Genomic DNA, 21,501 nt, shown 5'->3' with positions numbered 1-21,501 from the left:
CCACTTCCCTCAACTTCCTCCCAGCATTACTCCATTCCTTCGTCAGTCCTGGAGTCTCCTGATGTTCTGCCTGCATCACAACCACCTGCACCAGCACCATCAACAGCTTCAAAAACACCTGCACCAGTCGAGCAAGTGCCAGAGGAGCAATAGGGTCCCACCATGTGACAGCACCATATCAACGACACGAATCTCCAGCCGCAGCACAGGTCTATATTTAACTGTACAATGTACTAATACGACAGTAATTAGTTGTATGTTTTATTTATTTATGTCTGTACAATAGTATAGTACTGTATACGTGTATTGCATACTTCTAAATAGGAGGGGTAAAGTTTTAGTGGGGGGGGGTCCAATGGGGTCCTGGAACGCATCCCCCCCTTTATATGTATACAGTAATCCCTCTACTTTCCGTACGCCCACTTTCCTGACATCCCCACTTACCGGACATAATCGTCCCGGGATCCAATATTTCAAAAAAATAAAAAAAATAAATAAAAAAAAAAATAAATAAATAAAAATCCCCGCCCGTAATTTGAACTTGGCGCACGCGGCGCGGGACAGCTTTGTTGTGGTGTGTCATTCCTCCAACGTCCGCCAGAGCGCCCCTGCGTCCTCCCCACTTTCCGCCTGTCTCTTGTCTTGTGTGAACGCTCGTCGTCATGGCTGCCCACGTGCTCGCTTTTGTGGTGGTGCCTTACCTGCTGCAGGCATTCCTGCTGCTCTTGTGCCTCTCCTTCATGTGTGTGATGATGGCCCCGCCACCTGAGAAGAGGAAGAGAGTGGTTTTGACTCTGGAGAAGAAGCGGGAGATATTGGAGAAAACAGATGCAGGATGGTCTTCGTCACACATCCTCCGTGAGTTCAACCTGGCCCGATCTACTTTGATATTAAGAGATCCCGAGACAAACTCATGCAGTACACGGCTGACTTCTCATCGAAAAGCAAACGCAAAGTGGAGAGGAAGATGATGTTTATTCCCAAGTTTGCTGAAGTCGACCGCTCCACGTTGATTTGGTATCAACAGCAACGTGCTGCTGGTGTGATGGTATGTGGCACGGAGCTGAAGGCTACTGCTGAGAAGTTCGCAAGGCTTCACAACGCCCTAGACTTCAAGGCATCCGAGGGTTGGCTCTTCGCGTTCAAGTTACGACATGGCCTTACCAACTGTAAGTCTCATGGCGAAGCTTTGGAAATGGATTAATAGTGCAAAGACTTTAAGTGCAGAGTGCAACACTTATTTCATAAAGTTACAATGAAGCATAAGTAAGACAAGAGTGCGCAGTGTTAAGAGAATGGACTTCTGAGTGCAAATGACTAAGTTCAGTGCAAGACTTCATGAACAGCGTACTGCAAGTGCTTCAGGAACTCCTTCTTACTGTCAGAGTCAGAGAGGAGGCGGGTTATTCATCAAGATGGCCAGGGACTTGTTGTAAATACCCAGAATGTTTGATATTGTACTGTATTTTCCATACTTACCTCTAACACCTCATTTCACCCTTTTATGTCCCTTATTGGTATGAATAGTGTCTTAGGTGCTATGCATGTGCAGTAGGGAGGTGTTTTTCTGAGTTAGGCTAGGTTAGGGTCCATAACTACCAGACCAGGAGCCAGGGACTTATAAGTACCCAGAATGTTTAATATTGTATAAACCTACCTCAAAAACCTCATTTTATGGTTATTTAGCATTTATTTCAGTCTTTTATGTCCCTTATTGGTGTGATTTGGGTCTTAAATAGGTGCTATGCATGTCCACAGGGAGTTGTATAAGTGTTTTTCTGAGTTAGGGTCCATAAGTACATGTCCAGGATGCTGGTGCCCACTATCCGGACAGGACCACCTTCCAGACATGCCTTTGGCTCTATTACGTCGGATAGTGGAGGGATTACTTTTCGATGGGGAAAATCGTTCCGATATACGAAATTTCGCATTACGAAAGATTTTTTTGGTCCCTATCCCTTTCGTATTTCGAGGACTCACTGTATTTATATTTGCAATATAAATTTAGGAACACATGACGTACTGCTGCATGAATGAAAGTGCACATAACCTGGATAAACTGCTGTATAATTCATGACTGGTGAGCCGGCCAGGAGCAACATGGAAATCTATGAAGAGTGCAATAATATATTCACTTTGCTCGTATGAAATCAAGTCTGGATAATCTCAATAATTATTTTCATGCAAATAACTGCTAAAGGAGGATAAATCATAATTCAGTCTCGGCTGTACATTACACTGTATCTTGCTTGTAAATTCATCCCCTTTACGCGTTCTACCATCATTTGATACCAATTCTAGCACAAATATTCTTATTTCGTACATAAAAATAGCAGTTTAGAATGGGTTATTGAAGTGTCTGGTTTATTAAACAAAAGAAACATTCAAAATTTGTGTGCTTTTAGTGCTCATGCAGCGCACTCTTGCCCAATCTAGCGACTGTCATGGCATTCAAACGCCAGAACTGGGTTTCATCAAGACTGACGGTTCAGATTTTTTATAGTAAGGATGACTGATGCTCAGGAACATCTGATGACTGAACTTCGCCATTGGACTGCCTAAACTCTGGGTTTTTATAGTACGGCCCTTAGTGATACTGGTCGGTAACTGAGTGGATTTTGTCTATTCCCTTTCTTGAATAGGGGAACAATGTTTGCTTTCTTCCAAACATCAGGTAGTGTACCTTGACCCAAGGATTCCTTGAATATTAAGGATAGTGGTCTACTTAACTCCTTTGCACATTCGTGTAGCACTCAACATGAAATTTCGTCTGGACCATTTGCTTTTCCTTGGTCTAATTTACTCTTGTATTTCCTTTTCTTATCTTTGTACTGTATATCTGGTAATATGTTTGGGCATGCATGTTCCATATCATTCCTCTCAAAAGTATTTTCTTCTGTTAAAAACTGATTGGAAATTCTTATTTAGTGCTTCACAAATATCTTTCTCATGTGTACAGAGGACCCCCTCATCCGTAATAGATTGTATTTTATCTATTACTTTGGTTTTGCTTCGGATGTAGTTGTAAAATAGCTTTGGTTGATCACTACTTTTGTTTACGATGTCCTCCTCAAACTGTTTTGGGGCTTCTCTCCTTATTCTTGTGTAATCGTTTCTTGCCTGTTTATAGTTGTCATATGCCCTCTCACTATTGTGTCTTCAGTATCTACTCCACAAGTATCTTTTTTCTTTTGCTCTTTTACATCCTTTATTAAACCATTCTTTATTTTCATTTCTGCTTCTTTGTGCCAAGGGATGCAATGTTGGACTCCTATTTCGTAAAGTTCACAATTTTCAATATACAGTATACCATTGAAATCTTGTCCTCTAAGCTCTTTTTCCCAATCTATTTCTAAGAAGTATTTCTTTAGATCATGATAGTTGCCCTTTTTGTGGTTAAGGCTCTTGTAACTTTCATTACTGTTAACTATGTCATATTCAATCCTAAAGTTGCAGTTTAATACTGCATGGTCACTTTTGCCGAATGGAGGGTGATACATCTATCTATCTATATACCTAGGCTGCTTCCCCCAAGGAAAGGGAGGTAGCCGAGACAGGACGACTCACTCTCCATTTACTCATCCATTCAAACACATTCATTCGCATCTTAGCCCCAAAGAGGAGAACGGACAGATCCTCACCGCACCACACCACACAAGGGTCAACTGCGCAATGCAGTCAGTGACATCCGCAGCAGGGCCCGACAGCAGAACTGGTTTACCCCTGCCACATCATAACAGACCCATCCCCTTACCTGCACCTGACCTGACTAGCTGATCATAATACTGTCAATATCATATTCTTGCCTTGCAAATAGTACTGATGGTACATCAAGTCCTCTCTTTCTGGTGCTTTCTTTTACATGTTATGCTAGGTAAAACTGCTGCACAAGGTCCAGGAGCTTATGATCCCAACAGCTTTCCAGGCTTTTTATATCTAGAATATTCCAATTTATATTTGTATTGAAATCTCCAGTTAGTAGAATTCTTTCAGATTTCTCCTCCATTCTATGTAGTAATGCTCTTAAACTTTGAACTGCGTTCTCTGCCAGGTCTTCATATTCACCTTTCTCCCAAATGTTTGATCCGCATGGCATTTATAAATCTGCCACAATTACTTGCCCATCAGACGCACTAATCTCTACAGCGATCAGTTCTACCTGTGAGGGTATATCTAGTTCTGTTTATTTGACTTGCAGATTTCCTTTGTTCATAATATAATTCCTCCTTTTTTTAAGTTCCTATCTCTTCTCCATATATTGTATTCCTCTAGGTTTAGGGTATCGTTTGATATCCTTGGTGTTAATTTTGTTTCAGTTGGGCAAACAATATGTGGTTCCTTTTCCTTAACATAATCATTCTAGTAATTTAGATTTAGTATGTGTGTGTGTGTGTGTGTGTGTGTGTGTGTGTGTGTGTGTGTGTGTGTGTGTGATAAACACAGTGAATGAGAGTGGTGAGTGAGAGTGGTGAGTGAGTGAGAGTGGTGAGTGAGTAAGTGGTGAGCAAGTGAAGGTGAGTGAGTAAGTGGTGAGCAAGTGAGACAGGGGGGGGGGTAGTAGGGCTGTTTGGCTTTCTTGCCTCCTTCCCAGTGCCCCCACCCTCCCCCATCCCTGCTTGTCTCCCCATCCTCCCCATCCCACTGTTCTCCCCACCCCCACCTGGAACACTACCAGCAGCCTGCCTGGCTGTTTAGTTGCCCTGAAGCGGTGATGAACACTGCACGTTCCACCACCCTACCCTCCTACATGTGATGTTTGATGTGCCATTTTTAACAATAGTATTGTAGTGGTAGGTGGTGGCAACCATCATCCACTCACTTGATGTAGTGCTGCCTACTTCTTCCTTAGCCTTTATCATTCTTTTTCAGTGCCTCCCCTCCTCTCTTCCTATTTCTCCCATCTTTTCTGTCACTACTTATTGCTTTTCTTTCCATTACAGGTGGCTTTACATTGAGTGACAAGCCATATGGTTTCCTGTAAGCCAAGAAACCATTTACAGCGCTGGGTGGCAACCATATAACCAAACCATACGTGCTCCCTACGTGTCAAGTGGGTTGGTGGAGGGTTAGTGCCCCTCCCTGTAAAACAAATAACTCAGAGTCAAATGGCCACCCCGTACGGGATAATGGCGTCTGGCGATAGATAGATTGTTTATGAGGATAATAACATTACCTATGGTGTTTTTGTCAGCCTCTATTGATTAAGTATGGTACAAGAAAGTTTGTGTTTGGGTCTGGAACATCTCTCTGGCTTTTCATCAGTATCTTATGGGGAAAACTGCTTTGATATCCAACATACTCGCTGACCAAACACTCCCACTGGTACACAACACTGCCAGATATAGGGGTATTGGTGTATTATTATTCCCCTGTACAAAGGAAAAGAGGAAAAAGAAGTGTGTGGTAATCATATGGGCATCTGTCTTCTTTGTGTAATGGGAAAAGTTTATGGATGGATTCTTATTGACAGAGTTAGGGAAATAACAAAGGAATTAGTTGGAGGAGAACAGGGAGGTTTTGGGAAGGGAAGAGGTTGTGTAGATTAGATATTCATCCTCAGGTCTTTACAGTTGGGTCTTGCAACTAGCGATCTTAAGAGACTGATGAAACCTCACTAGTCGTGAAACCGCTAGTTTTGAGGCAAACTTTGTATAGCAAAAAATAAAAACAGACTGGAACATTTAGTAAATTTGACTTTTTCCATTTTTGTCTACTTTTATCCACTAAATAGTCACATTTTTATATACTTATTATAATTAATAAGACAAAGCAACAAAAAGTCACCATTAAATGCTCATAATGCAGTTTACTTAAAGATAAAGTTGGGAGTTAGGAGTGCACATGCTTACTGGGAGTAAGCACCACCCTCCTCTCCATCGTCGCCACCCTCCTCTCCACCACTGCCACCCTCTTGAGCACCAGCCTTTCGGGTTTTCAAGCCATCTCCTATGAGTTTAATGATTTTCTTCTTGTCTTTAACACTGTACTTTTTCTGAGCTACACCTTTTCTGTTGTTGTGCTTCTTCTTCACAGCCTTCTTTCCACCACCATTATTTGAAGTTCCTGGCCTTTCAGGTGGCACACCATTTCCACCACCAGCCACAGAACCCATGAGGCTGGTGAAAACAGTGAACAATGGGGGGTAGCCAAGTTAAAAAAAAAAAAAAAAAAAAAAAAAAAAAAAAAAAAAGGCAACGTCACACTTCCATAGCGATGGACAGGACAACTGTGAATCAAAACACACCATAAGACTCACTCGCTATACGAGACTCGCTTGCTAGGAAAATGAGTCCAAATATGCATCGCAGCTCGCTCACTAGATGACGATTGCCATGGAGTCGCTGGTTTCGAGGTTTTTGTTGCTAGTTATGAAGCTGAAGACAGTTTCTATCCTATCGCTAGACTTGAAATTGCTAATAAGAAAAAAAAAAAAAAAAACGTTAGTTGCGGGGCCCTACTGTATTGGAAAAGTTTCTGGAGACAGGTAAGAAGCTGTATACAGCGTTCATGGATTCGGAGAAAGCATGTGATAGAGTGGACAGACAAGGAATGTGAAAAATATTACAGTACAAATATATAGAGTAAATGGGAAGCTGCTGAATGCCATGAAAAGTATGCATGAGGGTGCTATGGCTGCAGTGCATTTGGATTGCCAACTGAGTGAATTTTTCTATCTGAACGTTCCATTGAAACAGGGATGTGTCGTGTCTCCACTGCTGTTCAATCTGTATATGAATGGGGGGAAAAAAGAGATATGAGGTATGGCAGTGGATGCTGGAGTGACTTTAATGAGAGAAGGCAGTGTTTGGAAACTTCCTGTGCTGTTGTTAGGTACTGTATGGATAAGAGAAGAAGGAGGTGAATTGCAAGACTTGGTGATTGAGTCTGGGAGAGTGCGTAAGAAACAGAATCTGAAGATGAATGTAAGGAAGAGTAAAGTTACAGTCTTAGACAGAAATGAAGTCACTGAATGCACTGCGAGGCTGGATGATGAGGAAATGGAAAATATGAGTGCATTTAAGTACATGGGTTGTGTGATGAGTAAGGATGGAAGTTTGGAAGATGAAGTGCTTGAAATGGTACAACAGTGAAAAAAGGTTGCTGGTTCTCTGAAAGCAGTGATATGAAATAGGGAAGTGATAATGGCAGTAAAAAAGTCGCTGCATGATAGTACAGTAATCCCGCATATTTCGCGGTAGTTACGTTCTTGTAACCCCCGCGAAAAGTCAATTCCGCGAATACTCTATTAACAATTGAATCTTACACTTGTGTCCACCATGCTGCCCATCACACAGTCCATGTCCATACTGATTGCGAGACAATTCGCCGTCAGACAATTCCCCGTCGAAACATGGCCGATTCCCCTTCAGAACAATTCGCACCCTGGACGATTCCCCGCCATTCTATAAATATACTAATCAATACTTTTATCAATATACTTATTATTAATTAATCAATACTTTAATAACTATATTTCAGGGGGATCCAGCAAAGTCTACGTTCAGTAGCGGAGGTTCTGGATATTATTTATTAGTTGCTCCTTTAGTCAATAATTAACTCGTTTCTTCCTCGCTGTAGTTGCCTTTGAATTATATTCTAGCGTCACCCATAGCTATCTTCATTAATGAAGGCGAATTGTTTTGTGTTTGTTGTGACTGCGAATTGTCCCGAAACCTCCATACTCATCCCGAAATACCTTCTTACAAGATTGAAAGCACATACTCCATTATGAAGGAAAAACGTAAACACCGTACTGTAATACACAATTATCTACACATTTATTCACAAAACAGTACAAAATAAAAAGATACATTAACTGGTGATAGCAAACACTCCCACGGTCGTTTCTTAGCTTGTCCAGTAACAAAATTTTCTCTGCTAAGGTCATAACTTTTCTTGATCGTTTTGTCACTTTGGAGTTCTTACTAATTGTATTATTAGCCTTTGGTGAGGCTGGCTTACGTCCTGGGGCCATGTGGAAAGCAAGAGGCTCATATCATAGTGCGGTTACAAGCACACCAGACACGTAGGGCAGTCAGGCGTGGACTGAGGAATGCGGGGCAGAGAGCAGTGTTGCCATATCCAAACAACGAAATTATGCTAGGGCAATGAAAAAATTATGCTAGATTGAGCAAATTTGTTCCAAGTAAAAAATGAATTATGCTAACTTGAAGCTAAATGATAAAATTCTATACATATTCGTGCAACATATTAATTATGTATTGTTTACTATGAAAATATTAAAATGAACCTACATACAGTAAGAGGATAAATATCGATTTTCTGCCCATAGCCTACTGCTTTTTCCCACGAAACTTACGTTTTTCTGATGGATTTTGATGTGATTCATTCGATTTTGAGCATCATTTCCGTCAGAAATAACCAGATTTTGAGATATGACCCCCCCCATCCCCCTGCAACAATGGGGGATCTTTGGGGAATCGGAGGTTATAGGGAGGGGGGGAAACACAGAAAATGGTCATTTCCAACTGAAATGAAGCTGAAAATCGAATGAATCATACCAAAATCCATCAGAAAAACCTAGGTTTCATGGGTAAAGTACAAAGCTCAAACTTATCCTAACCGAACCAAACCGAACCTAACCTAAAACCTAACCTAACCTAACCTAATCCAACCTAACTTAATCCAACCCAACCAAGCCCAAACTGAAAGTAACCAACTATTCAAACATCATCTTACCTTATTCGTCTCTCCCTCTCTCTCTCTCTCTCTGATTTGTAGCTTTTATAAAATTATTCCAAAAATATTCCATTCCATTCTATATTATGCTAGAATGATTCTAAAACTTCTAATATGCTAAAAAATATTCCAGACTCGAAAATTTGATCAAAATTATGCTAAAAGAATAAAATTATGCTAGATATGGTAACACTGGCAGAGGGGCCGCGGGAAAGGGTCAGAGGGTGGCGTGAGTTTACCGCGCTACAATTGGAAGCTGCGGGAATTTCAAATTTTTTGTTTTCTGTATATTCAAGGATATTGTAGTTGAACTTATTAATGCTAAGAAAATCCGCGAGAGGGCAAAACCGTAGACAAAAAATCCGCAAAAAATGCGGGATTACTGTACAGTAAACCCTCCAATATCCCATGTAACAGAGCCAAAGGCATGTCCGGAAAGTGTGTCCATCGGGATAGTGGGCCCCTGCCTCCTGGCCTGGTACTTATGGACCCTAACCCAGCCGAACTTTGAAAACCACATAACTAACTCCCTACTGGATCTGCACAGCACCTATTTAAGACCATATTCACACAAAATAAGGGACAGAAAGCATGAAATAAATGAAAAGGAACCTGAGAATGAGGAACTAGAAGTGAGTATGGAAAATATTTAGCAGTGTACAGGGTAGGAGCAGTAGACTGTAGCACCATTCGAGCTGGGCAGTACTCCCAAGGTGGATGGAAAGCTGGAGCTCACGTTTCATCAGCCCTCGGGACTAGTTCCTGACCATTCCCCTTTGCTGAACTTTTACAGTGTCTCAATAACACAGAGAGTAGGCCAGCATGCTCTCCAATACAAGTTTCTCTAACTGTCAACACCAAACTACATGCACAGTACACACTACACTTCCTTTTCAAAATTCAAAGAGAAAAATGGCGCAATTAAATCTGGCCGCGGGGTCCCGGGAGAGGGTACCATAGATTCCCTCACCATCCGCCCCTCTCCCGGTGACGACTCAGAGAGATGCCTGGAACCACTGTCTGACTCACTTATTCTTCATCTCTGCAACGCGGCCTTTCCTCTAACTTTCTCTGTCGAATATCACCTCTCCTCCTCTAAACCTCACCTTCTCTTCCTGTCTGAGACAACTGACAGCAAACTCTTCTCTGTTTCCTCCTACTTTATACTCATTTCAAAGCCAAAGGTGGCTGTTGTGTATATGTACGCAATGATTTATCTTGCTCTCGTGTTCCTGAACTTGATTCTTCTGAATTCTCTACTCTCTGGCTTCAGCTTTCTTGTCATTCTCTGACTAAATATATCTGCGCTGTTTACTTATCTCCTAATTCGAATGACTATCAAAACTACTATCTTACTTCTATGATGGAACACATTCTATCCATTTCTCCTTTCTCTGAAATCTCCATTCTAGGAGATTTCATTGTTCATCACTGCCTTTGGCTCTCCTCTCCTTTCACTGATCCATCTGGTGAAGAAGCTTACATCTTTTCTATCCTTAATGACCTAGAGCAGCTTGTACAGCATCCTACCCATATCCTTGACTGCCTTGGAGAGAGCTCCAACATACCTGACCTCTTTCTTACAACTAATCCTTCTGCTTACACTGTTAATCTTTTCTCTCTGTTGGGCTCCTCCAATCACAACCTAATTACCTTGACCTGTCCTATTGCTCCGGTATGGCCTGTGGACCCTCCAAAGAAACATCGACTATGGCACTTTGGAGCTGCGGATTGGGAGGCCCTCAGGCAGTACCTCTTTGATTTTCCCTGGAATGATTATTGCTTCCATGGCCGGGAGCCATCTGAGTGTGAACTGCACATTACGGAGGTTATTCTCTCAGACATGGAAACATACATTCCTTTATCGTATCCATTGACTAATGCAAAAAAGCGTTGGTCTAATCACGCTTGTTCTAATGCTGTCTGCAACAAGAAGAGGGCCTACAAAAGGTATCAGAACCAACCCACCCCTGAATCATATCTTGCCTATGTTTCCGCTCGGAATCATGCTATGTCTGTTCTTTGCTCTGCTAAAAATAATATCATCCGCACCAAATGCTCTCAACTCTCCAACTGGAATTCTTCCCGCTCCTTCTGGCACCTTGCCAAAAACCTTTCTAACAACTTATCCTCATCATCCTTCCCTCCTCTTTTCTATTCTGATGGCTCTGTAGCTGTTTCTTCAACTGATAAAGCAGATCTCTTCGTTCAGATTTTCTCCTCCAATTCCAACTTAGACGATTCCAGTGCTGTTCCTCCATCACTTCCCCCCTCTGACTTCCTCATGGCTGACATTAAAATTTCTTCAGCTGATGTATTTTCTCCTATCACTGGCCTTAATACTAACAAGGCATATGGGCCTGATGGAGTCCCTCCTGTTGTTCTCAAGAACTGTGCTTCTGTGCTTACACCCCGCCTAGGCAAACTCTTTCGCCAATGTCTATCAACTTGTACCTTTTCTTCCTGCTGGAAGTTTGCTCTCATTCAGCTAGTCCTAAAGAAAGGTGACCATTCCCAACCCTCTAACTATCGTCCAATTGCTTTAACATCCTGGATCTCAAAAGTCTTCAAGTCAATTCTTAATAGAAAAATTTTAAAGCATCTTTCCTATCACAACCTTCTTTCTGATCGTCGATATGGGTTCCGTCAGGGACATTCCACTGGCGATCTTCTCACCTACCTTTCAGACTCCTGGTCATCCTCCTTTTGGGACTTTGGCGAAAGCTTTGCCATCGCACTTGACATCTCAAAGGCTTTCGATTGAGTCTGGCATAAATCTTTAATTTCCAAACTGCCCTCTTACGGTTTCTATCCTCCTATCTGTGCCTTCATCTATAGCTTCCTTTCCGGTCATTCTATAGCCACTGTTGTAGACGGCCATCATTCTTCTCCTAGATCTATCAACGGCGGTGTTCCTCAGGGCTCTGTCCTATCACCGACTCTCTTCCTTTTATTCATCAATGACCTTCTAAGCTGTACCTATAACCCTATCCACTCGTACGCTGATGATTCCACCCTTCACCTTTCCATTCAGTTCCTGCAACGTCCATCTCAGCATATACTTCAACAAACAAGGGATGAGGCTATGGCAACCCTAATGTCTGACTTGGCTTGTATCTCTGACAGGGGTAAAAATAATCTTGTTGTTTTTAATGTATCAAAAACTCAGTTTTTACACCCATCAACCCAACACAATCTTCCACTGGAGTACCCACTAATGTTTAATAATATCCAGCTCAATCCTGCATCATCCTTGAATATGCTTGGGGTTTCATTCACTCGGGACTTATCTTGGAAAAATCATATTGCATCTCTTGTAAAATATGCTTCCAAGAGATTAGGTGTGCTAAGCCGAATCTGTACCTTCTTTACCCCTCCACAGTTGTTGACTTTATACACGGGCTTTATTTGTCCCTGTTTAGAGTACAACTCTCATGTGTGGGGAGGCTCTCCACATACAGCACTTCTCAACTGGGTGGAGGTCAAAGGCCTTTCGTCTCATCAACTCTCCTTCTCCTACTGGCTCCCTTCAACCTCTTTCTCTTTGCTGCACTGTTGCATCTTTATCTCTTTTCTATCACTATTTCAATGGTCACTGCTCCTCTGAACTGTTTGCTTGCATCTCTCCACCTCTACAATGGGTGCGTAGCACCCGTCTAGCAACAAACTCTCATCCCTTTTCTGTCCAATTCACTAATGCAAGAGGTCAACTCTGGAATTGTCTCCCTCTGTCTGTATTTCCTACTTCCTATGATTTCCAGTCTTTCAAACGCAGTGTGTCCAGGCATCTCGAAATGAACGAATCTTGAATTTGGCTCTCTTTTGTATTATTTTGTTCTTTTCTTGGACGGAACAGTTTGCGGACCCTGGCCTTTGGTTCCTTCTTTCTTACCTTAAAAAAAAAACTTACAACACATCCTTGGCCGTTCATTACGAAGGTTAACCCACCTCCTCTAAGGCTCTGGCAATGGTGAATATGCTCTCGAAGTGTGTACAGTAATCCAGTGTTGTGCTGCACTTAATCCTTTGCACTACGAATTGTAACTGTTTAACACTGCACATTGCTCTAAATTGCACCACTTCAAGTTCAACTGCCAGTTTGCACTCTGTATTTAATCTTTGCACTCTCTAATTTCATAACACTGCACAACACTGTAAATTCCCATGTGGTCTAGTGGCGAGGTATCGCAGTTTATTCACTGCTTGTTCACAGAAACGAGCACGTGCGGCATCCATTGCATTACGCGTCTAGTCAGGATGGTAGTTAGGTGGTAATTGGGGAGGGGGAAGCAAGGGGCATGTGTAAACACAGCTGTTCGGTGCTGCGTGCCAATTTTAAAGTATGGTTGAAAAAAACGTAGGATTTTTTCTTTTGTTTTAAATTTTTTGGCCATTTTTGGGTTCCAAAGGCCTGGGCCCAAAATGTCCGGGTAGTGGGGAGTCCGGACAGTGGGCGTCCGGATAATAAAGGGATTACTACCAGCTCTGATGTATGGAGGCGAAACTTGGACTTTGTTGGATGGACACAAGTCAAGAGTGAGAGCTTTGGAAATGAGTTATTTGAGAAACACGTGTAGTTGGAGAGACAGACTGACAAATGAGGAAGTGATGGAGCATTGTGGTGTGATTGTGGATGTGACAGAAAGCATTAGGAGAAATACACTGAGGTGGTTTGGCCATGTGGTCAGGATGGAGAACGTGAGACTGACAAGGAAAGTGTTCGTGAGTGAGATGGAGGGGGCAGCCGAGGATGAGATGGAGGGATGAAGTGGAGAGGTATATGAGAGAGGGGTCTGTGAGCTGGGGGGAGGGCAGTGAAAAGGCGAGGGACAAAGTGACATGGAGGCGATCTGCTTGTGGTTCCCCCATAAGGGATTAAGGCATCTGGCAACAGATATGGTAGACAGACATGAAAAAACACCAATAAAAAATGGAAAATACCAAAACCAGGTACCTAAATGGTGGGGCATTGCCCTGCTCAGACTCCCCCATGACATGACCCATCCAGACCACAACAAAACCTAGCCTTGAAATCCACTCAAAAGTTGGCCAGCCACTTACCTTAGCAAGCCACTACTGCTTAAACGTGCTCATACAATTCAGGGAACAGGGACACTGTCCACAACCAGGCGTGGATATGGTTCGAACTTTGGCGCAGTGTTGTTGCAGCGCCAACAGCAATCGTCCTCGTTGTACCAGCACACTTTATTACTTTGGACATTTGACTTTAATAAGTATAACCTCGTGACTATAGAAAATCCAAAGGCTTGACATTTTGTTAACAATGCTGAACTACTCCCACTGCACAAAAGCTCTTCACACAACACCAACATGTTTGAGAAGACATGCTTGCTATTGTGGGCAAGCGAGTTCGTACCCAGCACAACAATGATGTGCCAAGGTCATTGAAGACTGGCCAAAGGCAAAGCATAAGCAAAGTCATGATTTTCTCAGCTACCTGACTGATTCACTCAGGAATAATGATAGGGACAATACGGCAGAAAATAATGACCATGAAGGTTGACACAGAGTATTGCAGTCAGAAATCACTTGAAAGTATCTCTCACAAGATCCACATCCCCACACCATGGTCATGGCAAGTAATTTTCAGGACATTCATAAAATCCCCTAAAGAAGCATTTTAGAAGAAAATGCCATAGAGGAGCCTCCCCCCCCCCTCTACTTCATGAGATAATGTAAAAAAAACATTCTAGAAAAATCACTGGGCATCAATAAGCCAAAGCAAAAAAAAATACCACAAGATCTTTTATCTTACAAGTCATGGACAAGAACTGCCATAAGGAGGAAGGTGAACGCAGCAGATTTCTTGCATGTAGTCAGAGTATGAGCAGCAGTTTTGCGGGACAAAGCCTCCTGCACGAATGTTGACACCTGGAGCATCCTCACAGTTTGCCAAACCTGCACAAAATGCAGAAAGCATAATGTAGAAATCTCTTAAATAGTTCTGTCAAAACAAATCTGAAGAATAATCAACACTGTACAAAGCTACTGCATTTTAAAGTAATCTGCCACTGAAAATCCTACTCCTAGAAACTGTTATGGAAGAATGACTAACTATTTTCATGCCTGCATTCTATCATCATCATCCAGACCTTCCTTCCCACACTAGGGCAGGGTGAGGAGTAGCAACGTCCAGACAGCCCAAGTTTCCCCAATCCAATGGGCCACGCTTCCATTCACTCATCATTCAAGCCCCCGGATCCTGGCTCTATCGCATACGCCAAAAACATTCACCATGTTCTGTAGCTTCATATAATCATATCCAATAGAGTCAATCCAGATGCTGCCATGTTAAAAAGGGGTGCCAAAATCCCTGATCATGCACTTCTCCTCACAGCATTCATCCAGCCAGCTCGATCTCCTGTCAGTTCCCTAGCCTCACCGACTTCCAAACCTCTCTTCCTTACACATTCATCCACCATATCTCTCCACCTTCTCCTTGGCCTACATCGCCTCCTCCCTCCTTCGAATTCACTCAGATATACCTTTTTCACCACTCTATTGTTATCCATTCTCTTCACATGACCATATCATCTCAGTACACTCTCTTCGATTCTGGTGTCAACAGACTTCCTCACTCCGCAACTTTTACGAATCACATTATTTCATATCCTATCCACCCTCTGTACTCCACGTACATTCCATAGTAGTCCCATCTCCACTGTTCTTACTCTTGACTTTTCATTTTCATGCCACACCATAGTCTCACATCCATATGTTAAAGTTGGCACTAACACTCCTTCATGTAAGCCTCGTGCAGCTGCAACACTCAAGCCTCTGTTTCTCATTAAGGTCTTCATTGCACCAGCTACTTTTCCTCCTTGTGTCATTCTACTTTCAACTTCTTTTGCACATTTTCCTCTCATTTGTATCACTGTACCCATGTATTTGAACTCTCACCAATTCCAGTCTCCCTCCATTCATTGCAACATCGCACTGGGAGGCACCTTCTCTCTCAATAACCATCACTTTACTCTTTTCTACATTTACTCTCAAGGCATGATGCTTACAGACATTGGCAAAACTCTACACTAGCCAACCAAGTAATTGTCCAGTACTTGCAAGCAGTACTGCATCATCAGCATACAACAAATTTGAGATATTCCATCCATCACCATTCATTATCAATGGCACCCCTCTCTCCGTTACTCGTGTTTTTACTTCTCTCACCACCCCATCCATATATATATTGAACAACCATGGGGACATCACACAACCATGTCGCACACCCGCACCGATCGTGAACCATTCACTTTGATGCCCATTAACCCTTACACATGTTTCACTACCATAATAAAAAACTCTTGACGGCACCTAGCAGCTTACCCTCTACACAGAATATGTGCAAAACTTTCCACAATCCTTCTCTGTCCACTTTGTCACATGCTTTTTCCAGATCCATGAATGCCATAAACACCTTATGGTCCTTCTCACAAGCCTTCTCTACTGTCTCACTGCAAATATTTGGTCCACACATCCTCTGCCACTCCCAAAGCCACCCTTTCATCACTTACTAGGACTCTGATATCTCTCTTACTTTCTCTATAATAACTCTTCCATATACCTTCCCTACCACACTAAATAAACTTATGCCACAATAATTCTTGCACCCACTTCGCTCACCTTTATTTTTGTACAGGGGTACAATCACAGCCTTTTTCCACTATACAGGCACAGTTTCACTCATCCACACCTTACATATCTCCAACAAGCACTTCATTCCACTCTCTCCACTGCACTTAAGCATACACCTCATCAACCCCAGCTGCTTTCCCATTTTTCAGCCGCTTCACGGCAATCTTCACCTGTGCAAGTGTCACATATGGAACTGCATTCCTTCTCTGCACACCCCCAAAACCAATCGTGTTTAAAGCCGCTCTGCTCTCTCTATTCCCATTCATCAGGCTTTCAAAATATTCTTTCCATCTGGTCCTTACTTCATCCCCATGGGTTAATAATCTACCACCTACATCCTTCACACCACCACATTTCTTTCGACTTTCACTTCTACATTTCCGCACCTCTTTCCGGAATAACTTTCTGTTTTCAGAGTAGTTCGCATTCATTCTTCTTCCCAGATCCTCATTTACCTCCTCCTTTTTCCTCTTCACTAGTCTCTTTACGTGCTTCTTGCTCTCAACATATTCAGTTCTTATTTCAATTGAACCCCTGCCCTGTAACCACTTTAGCCACTTCTTCCTCTTTTCCTCCATCACTCTCTTTACCTCCTCATCCCACCATGCTGTACCTTTCTTCTTTGTTGTTACTCTTGCCACACCACACACCGCTTGAGCATTCCTAATGAAGCAACCCCTATATGCATTCCACAGGCTGTCCAGATCCATTTCATTCCAATTCAGTAATTCTAACTCCTCTACTTTGGTCCTACAATCATCTGCCATTTCTTTGATCTTCAGCTTCTCAACTTTCAGTCTTTCTCCCTGACTGCTCCTCTCTCTCCTAATCCACCTCATTCCTCTCAGTTTCATCTTGCATACCACAATCATATGATCTGACAGACATCCACATCGTCCTCTCACAGCCCTTGTATAAGCAACCATTCCCATCATCGACCTCTCTACGAGCACGTAATCAATCAGGCTTCTTTCAACACGATCCCCGTTCCCCCTATACCATGCATATTTATGTACATCTTAGTGTTTGAAATACAAGTTATAATGCACAACCTCCTCTCCTGACACATATCCTTTAGTCTCTTCCCATTATCATTTTCTTCTGCTACTCCATAACAACCCATTATGTCATCCTCAGGACTAGTGCCAACTCTTCCATTCATATCCATTACAATCACTTTATAGCTCCTGGGCATTTCTCCCACTACTTTACCCAACTCATCCCAAAACCTGTCTTTCTGTCTCTCACTCATGTCTTCACATGGTGCATATGCCACAATTACTGCCACTTTCACCTTCTCAAACTTGAACATTCACCTCGAGCTGATACATTCGTAGTCTCTCATTACACTCTGCCACACCTCATTCATCAACAAAACAACTCCCTTGCATCTTCCTCGCCCATTCATTCCCGATCTTACACATTTCACACCCTCCCACTCCACTTCCCACCCTTTCATCTTCGTTTCTCACAATGCCAAGGCATCCCTCGCACTCTTGAACACACTGACCACTTCCACCCTCTTGCTCTCCTCACTCACACCTCTCTCATTCCACATGGCCATGCGAATCTGCCCATGTGGTTGGGGCCCTGGGCAGGTATTGGGCCCTCCGAGGCGCTCCGAAACGACTGCCGTGATTTAGTGATTTTGGATAGGGGATTCTGGGGGACATTTAACCCTGCCAGAAACCCCAGTTATATGGTTACCACCCAGCGTAGTAAATGATTTCCTGACTCAGGAAACCATTTGGCTTGTCACACAGTGTAGAGATCATATGGCACCCCTACACTGAGTGAGTGGATGATGGGTGCCCCACCTGCATTCTATTAAAAAAAAAAAAAATCAATATTTATGTGAATCAGTAATTATCCCATTATTGAGGTAAAACACACACACACACACACACACACACACACACACACACACACATATACATGCATGCATAAATTATATATATATATATTATATTACATATATATATATATATAAATATATATATATATATATATTAATGTGTATGTGAGTGAGGTGGAGGGGGGAAGAGGGAGGGGGAGGCCGAGGATGAGATGGAGGGATGGGGTGGAGAGGTATATGACAGAGGGGGGTGTGAGTTGGGAGCACGGCAGTGAAATGGCGGGGGACAGGGCGACTTGGAGGAGATTTGTTTGTGGCCACCCCAAACGGGATTGAGGCGTCTGGCAATAGATAGATTAGATATATACACACACATAGATAGATATATAGGAGGAGGCCGTAGCACGGGCCGAATAGGGTAGTACTCCCGAGGGGAATGGGAATGCTGGTGATAGGGAGAGCTGGAGCTCCTGTTTCACTAGCTATCTAACCATCCCCCTTTGCTGACCTTTTCAGTGTGACAGTAACGTGGAGAGTAGACCAGCATACTCTCCTAAACATTTCCTCTAACTATCTATGCACTACACCACATGCACTTTACATTTCACACAACATATCCCGCTACGTTATAGGGGTTGGCGCCAGCAAGGGCATGTGGCCAGAAAACTTTGCCCCCGCTACCTAGTGGACGACTTCTGGGGGAAGGCGTGGCGGGGGTTCCGCCAGCATAGATCGTGGGTCCAGGGCGAGATGGGGCTCAGGCCTGTGCTAGAGGGTACATGGCATTGCAGTTCCCAGGCTGCCGCTTCCGCCCAATAGAGAGGGGCCCGAACCTGGGAGTAGCACCCCAGGAGGCTGCCCTATCAGTGGGTGTATAATGGCGGGATAGTTGCAGTGCCAAGACGCGCTTGGAGGGTGTCCCTGCAGATGTCCTGGCAGGGTGCCCCGAGGCCACTACCACAGCCACTGGTAAGCTGGTGTGCTAGGGGTCCCAGATCCATTGCCTGGACCTGGGACTGTGCAGTGAGTGGGACCTGTGCTGTGTCTGTCCCCCTTTATTAATACTGAAGATGACAAAACAAAATAAGTTTCAAAGCAAGCCTGAGGACAGTAAATCACCCATGGGGATGAGAGTGGGTTCATGGAATGTGGGAAGTTTGAGGGGAAGAGCGGGGGAAGTCGCTGAGGCATTCAGTAGGAGGTGGGTGGATGTGGCCTATTTGCAGGAAGTTCGGTACAGGGGTGGATCAGCCAGAAAGACTGTTGGGAAGGACTGTTGCTATAAGTTGTTTTGGCAGGAGGGGACAGACAGATATGGAGGTGTTGGTGTGATGGTTGCAGAGAAATGGGTGGAATATGTTATGAATGTTTTGAGAGTAAGCGATAGGATATTGGTAGTGAAAATTCTGTTGGGAAGAAAGATAGCTGCAATTATATCGGCATAAGCTCCACAGGCAGGATTGGATGAATCAGAGAAAGATAGATTTTAGGATGATTTAATACGTGTAGTGAGTGCTATGCGGGATGATGAGATAGTGATTTTGGGAGAGGACTTAAATGGTCATGTAGGTGAAGCAGCACAAGGTTATGAAGGAGTGCATGGGGGATGTTCGTATGGTCTAAGGAATGCAGAAGGCGAAAGGATACTCGAGTTTGGGGAGGCAACGGACATGAATGTGTGCAACACATTTTTTAGGAAAAGAGACAGTAGGTTAATTACGCATGAGTCTGGGGGAAATAGCAGTCAGATAGATTATTTTCTGGTTAAGAGGGCCGATAGGAGGTTAGTGAGGGATGTTAAAGTTATAGGAAGTGAGGAGTGTGTGCAGCAGCACAAACTGTTGATTTGTGATATGGTGCTTAAAGAACAAGTGATGAAAAAGAGGACTTATGTACCTAGGAGGAAAATATGGAAGCTGAAAAACCAAGTAGTAAGGGATGCCTTCTATAGCGAGTTGAGGAGAGTGGTGGCTGAACAGGAAGCTGTAGACAGAGGCGTTTATGAACAGTACAGAGCCCTCAAGAACAATTTCTTGAGAGTTACTGATGTAACATGCGGCTGGACAAGAGGAACACCAAGACATAAAGTAACTTGGTGGTGGGATGAGTGTGTAGAAGCTGCAATTAAGGAGAAAAGAAGGCTTTTCCAGGAATGGAAGAAGGGTGGTAGCAAAGAGGATTATTTGGCTGCCAAGCGTAGGGCTAGAAGAGAGGTATGCAGGGCAAAGTCTGAGTCACAGAGGCAATTACTTGATAACCTAAATCATGGGGAAAGGAAAAATATATTTAGGGTGGCAGGTCAGGTGAAGAGGGATAATCGGGATATCACAGGTGAGCAGTGTGTGAAGAATGATGAAGGAAGGGTAGTGGTGAACAGCGAGGATATTAAAGATGCATGGAGAGAGCATTATAACTGGTTGTTGAAAGAGGAGTTTGACTGGGACAGGGAAGGTTTGGAGCCAGCAGATCCAGTGTCTGGCCCTTGGCCTTTGATTGATACTGCTACTGTGAGTGAGGCAATAGGCAGGATGAGGGTGGGGAAGGCAGCAGGTGTGTCTGGGTTGACTGCTGAAATGTTGAAGGCCTCAGGCGATATAGGGGTGAGTTTAGTCACTGACCTGATAAATAGGATTATTTATGAGTGTGTTGTCCCAGATGATTGGCTGAAGAATGTAATTGTAAATGTGTATAAAGGAAATTATAGAGGTATAAAGCTTTTAGATCAGATAATGAAGGTAATGGAGAGAGTTTTAGAAGGTATGATTAGAGAAAGAGTGAATATTGATGAGATGCAGTTTGAGTTTATGCCAGGTAGGGGGACCACTGATGCCATATTCATTGTTTGACAGCTTCAGGAAAAATACATTGGTAGGAGAAGGGATCTTTATTTTGTTTTTGTTGATTTGGAAAAGGCCTTTGACAAAGTCCCTAGAGAGGTGGTGAAGTGATCAATGAGAAAGCTTGGCTTGGAGGAGTGGCTGGTTAGGGTGGTTATGGCCATGTATGTGGGTGCTCACACCCAGGTGAGAGTGAATGGAGATTTGAGTGATGAGTTTTCCGTGAATGTTGGTGTGCATCAGGGGTCAGTCTTGAGTCCCATGTTGTTTATCATGGTACTTGAAGCCCTTTCACGTTACTTTAGAAACGGACTCCCGTGGGAGTTGTTGTATACTGATGATTTGGTGTTGATTGCAGAGAATGAAAGGGAGGCATAGGAAAGGTTTAGGAATTGGAGAGATGGTATGGGGCAAAAGGGTTTAAGGGTAAATGCAGGTAAAACAAAAGTGATG

At 43.2% G+C, this 21,501-nt stretch overlaps 1 protein-coding gene across 1 annotated transcript in view; it reads right to left on the bottom strand.

Moving 5' to 3' along the window:
* LOC145394076 (transmembrane protein 209) overlaps positions 1-21,501 on the bottom strand; it is a 478,224-nt gene that overhangs the window by 424,972 nt on the left and 31,751 nt on the right. Inside the window, exon 2 of the mRNA XM_080268043.1 lies at positions 14,477-14,619. Within this exon, the coding sequence (XP_080124169.1) occupies positions 14,477-14,601 (125 nt within the window). The 5' untranslated portion in view covers positions 14,602-14,619. The remainder of the gene's footprint in view (positions 1-14,476; positions 14,620-21,501) is intronic.

The sequence above is a fragment of the Coenobita brevimanus genome, chromosome 26 (genome assembly GCF_032717465.1).
Source record: "Coenobita brevimanus isolate Jiangsu-jjx chromosome 26, ASM3271746v2, whole genome shotgun sequence".
In the NCBI taxonomy this organism is placed as follows: Eukaryota; Metazoa; Arthropoda; class Malacostraca; order Decapoda; family Coenobitidae; genus Coenobita; species Coenobita brevimanus.
The sequence above is the reverse complement of the archived record's forward strand: the minus strand, read 5'-3'. Positions and strand labels throughout refer to the sequence as shown.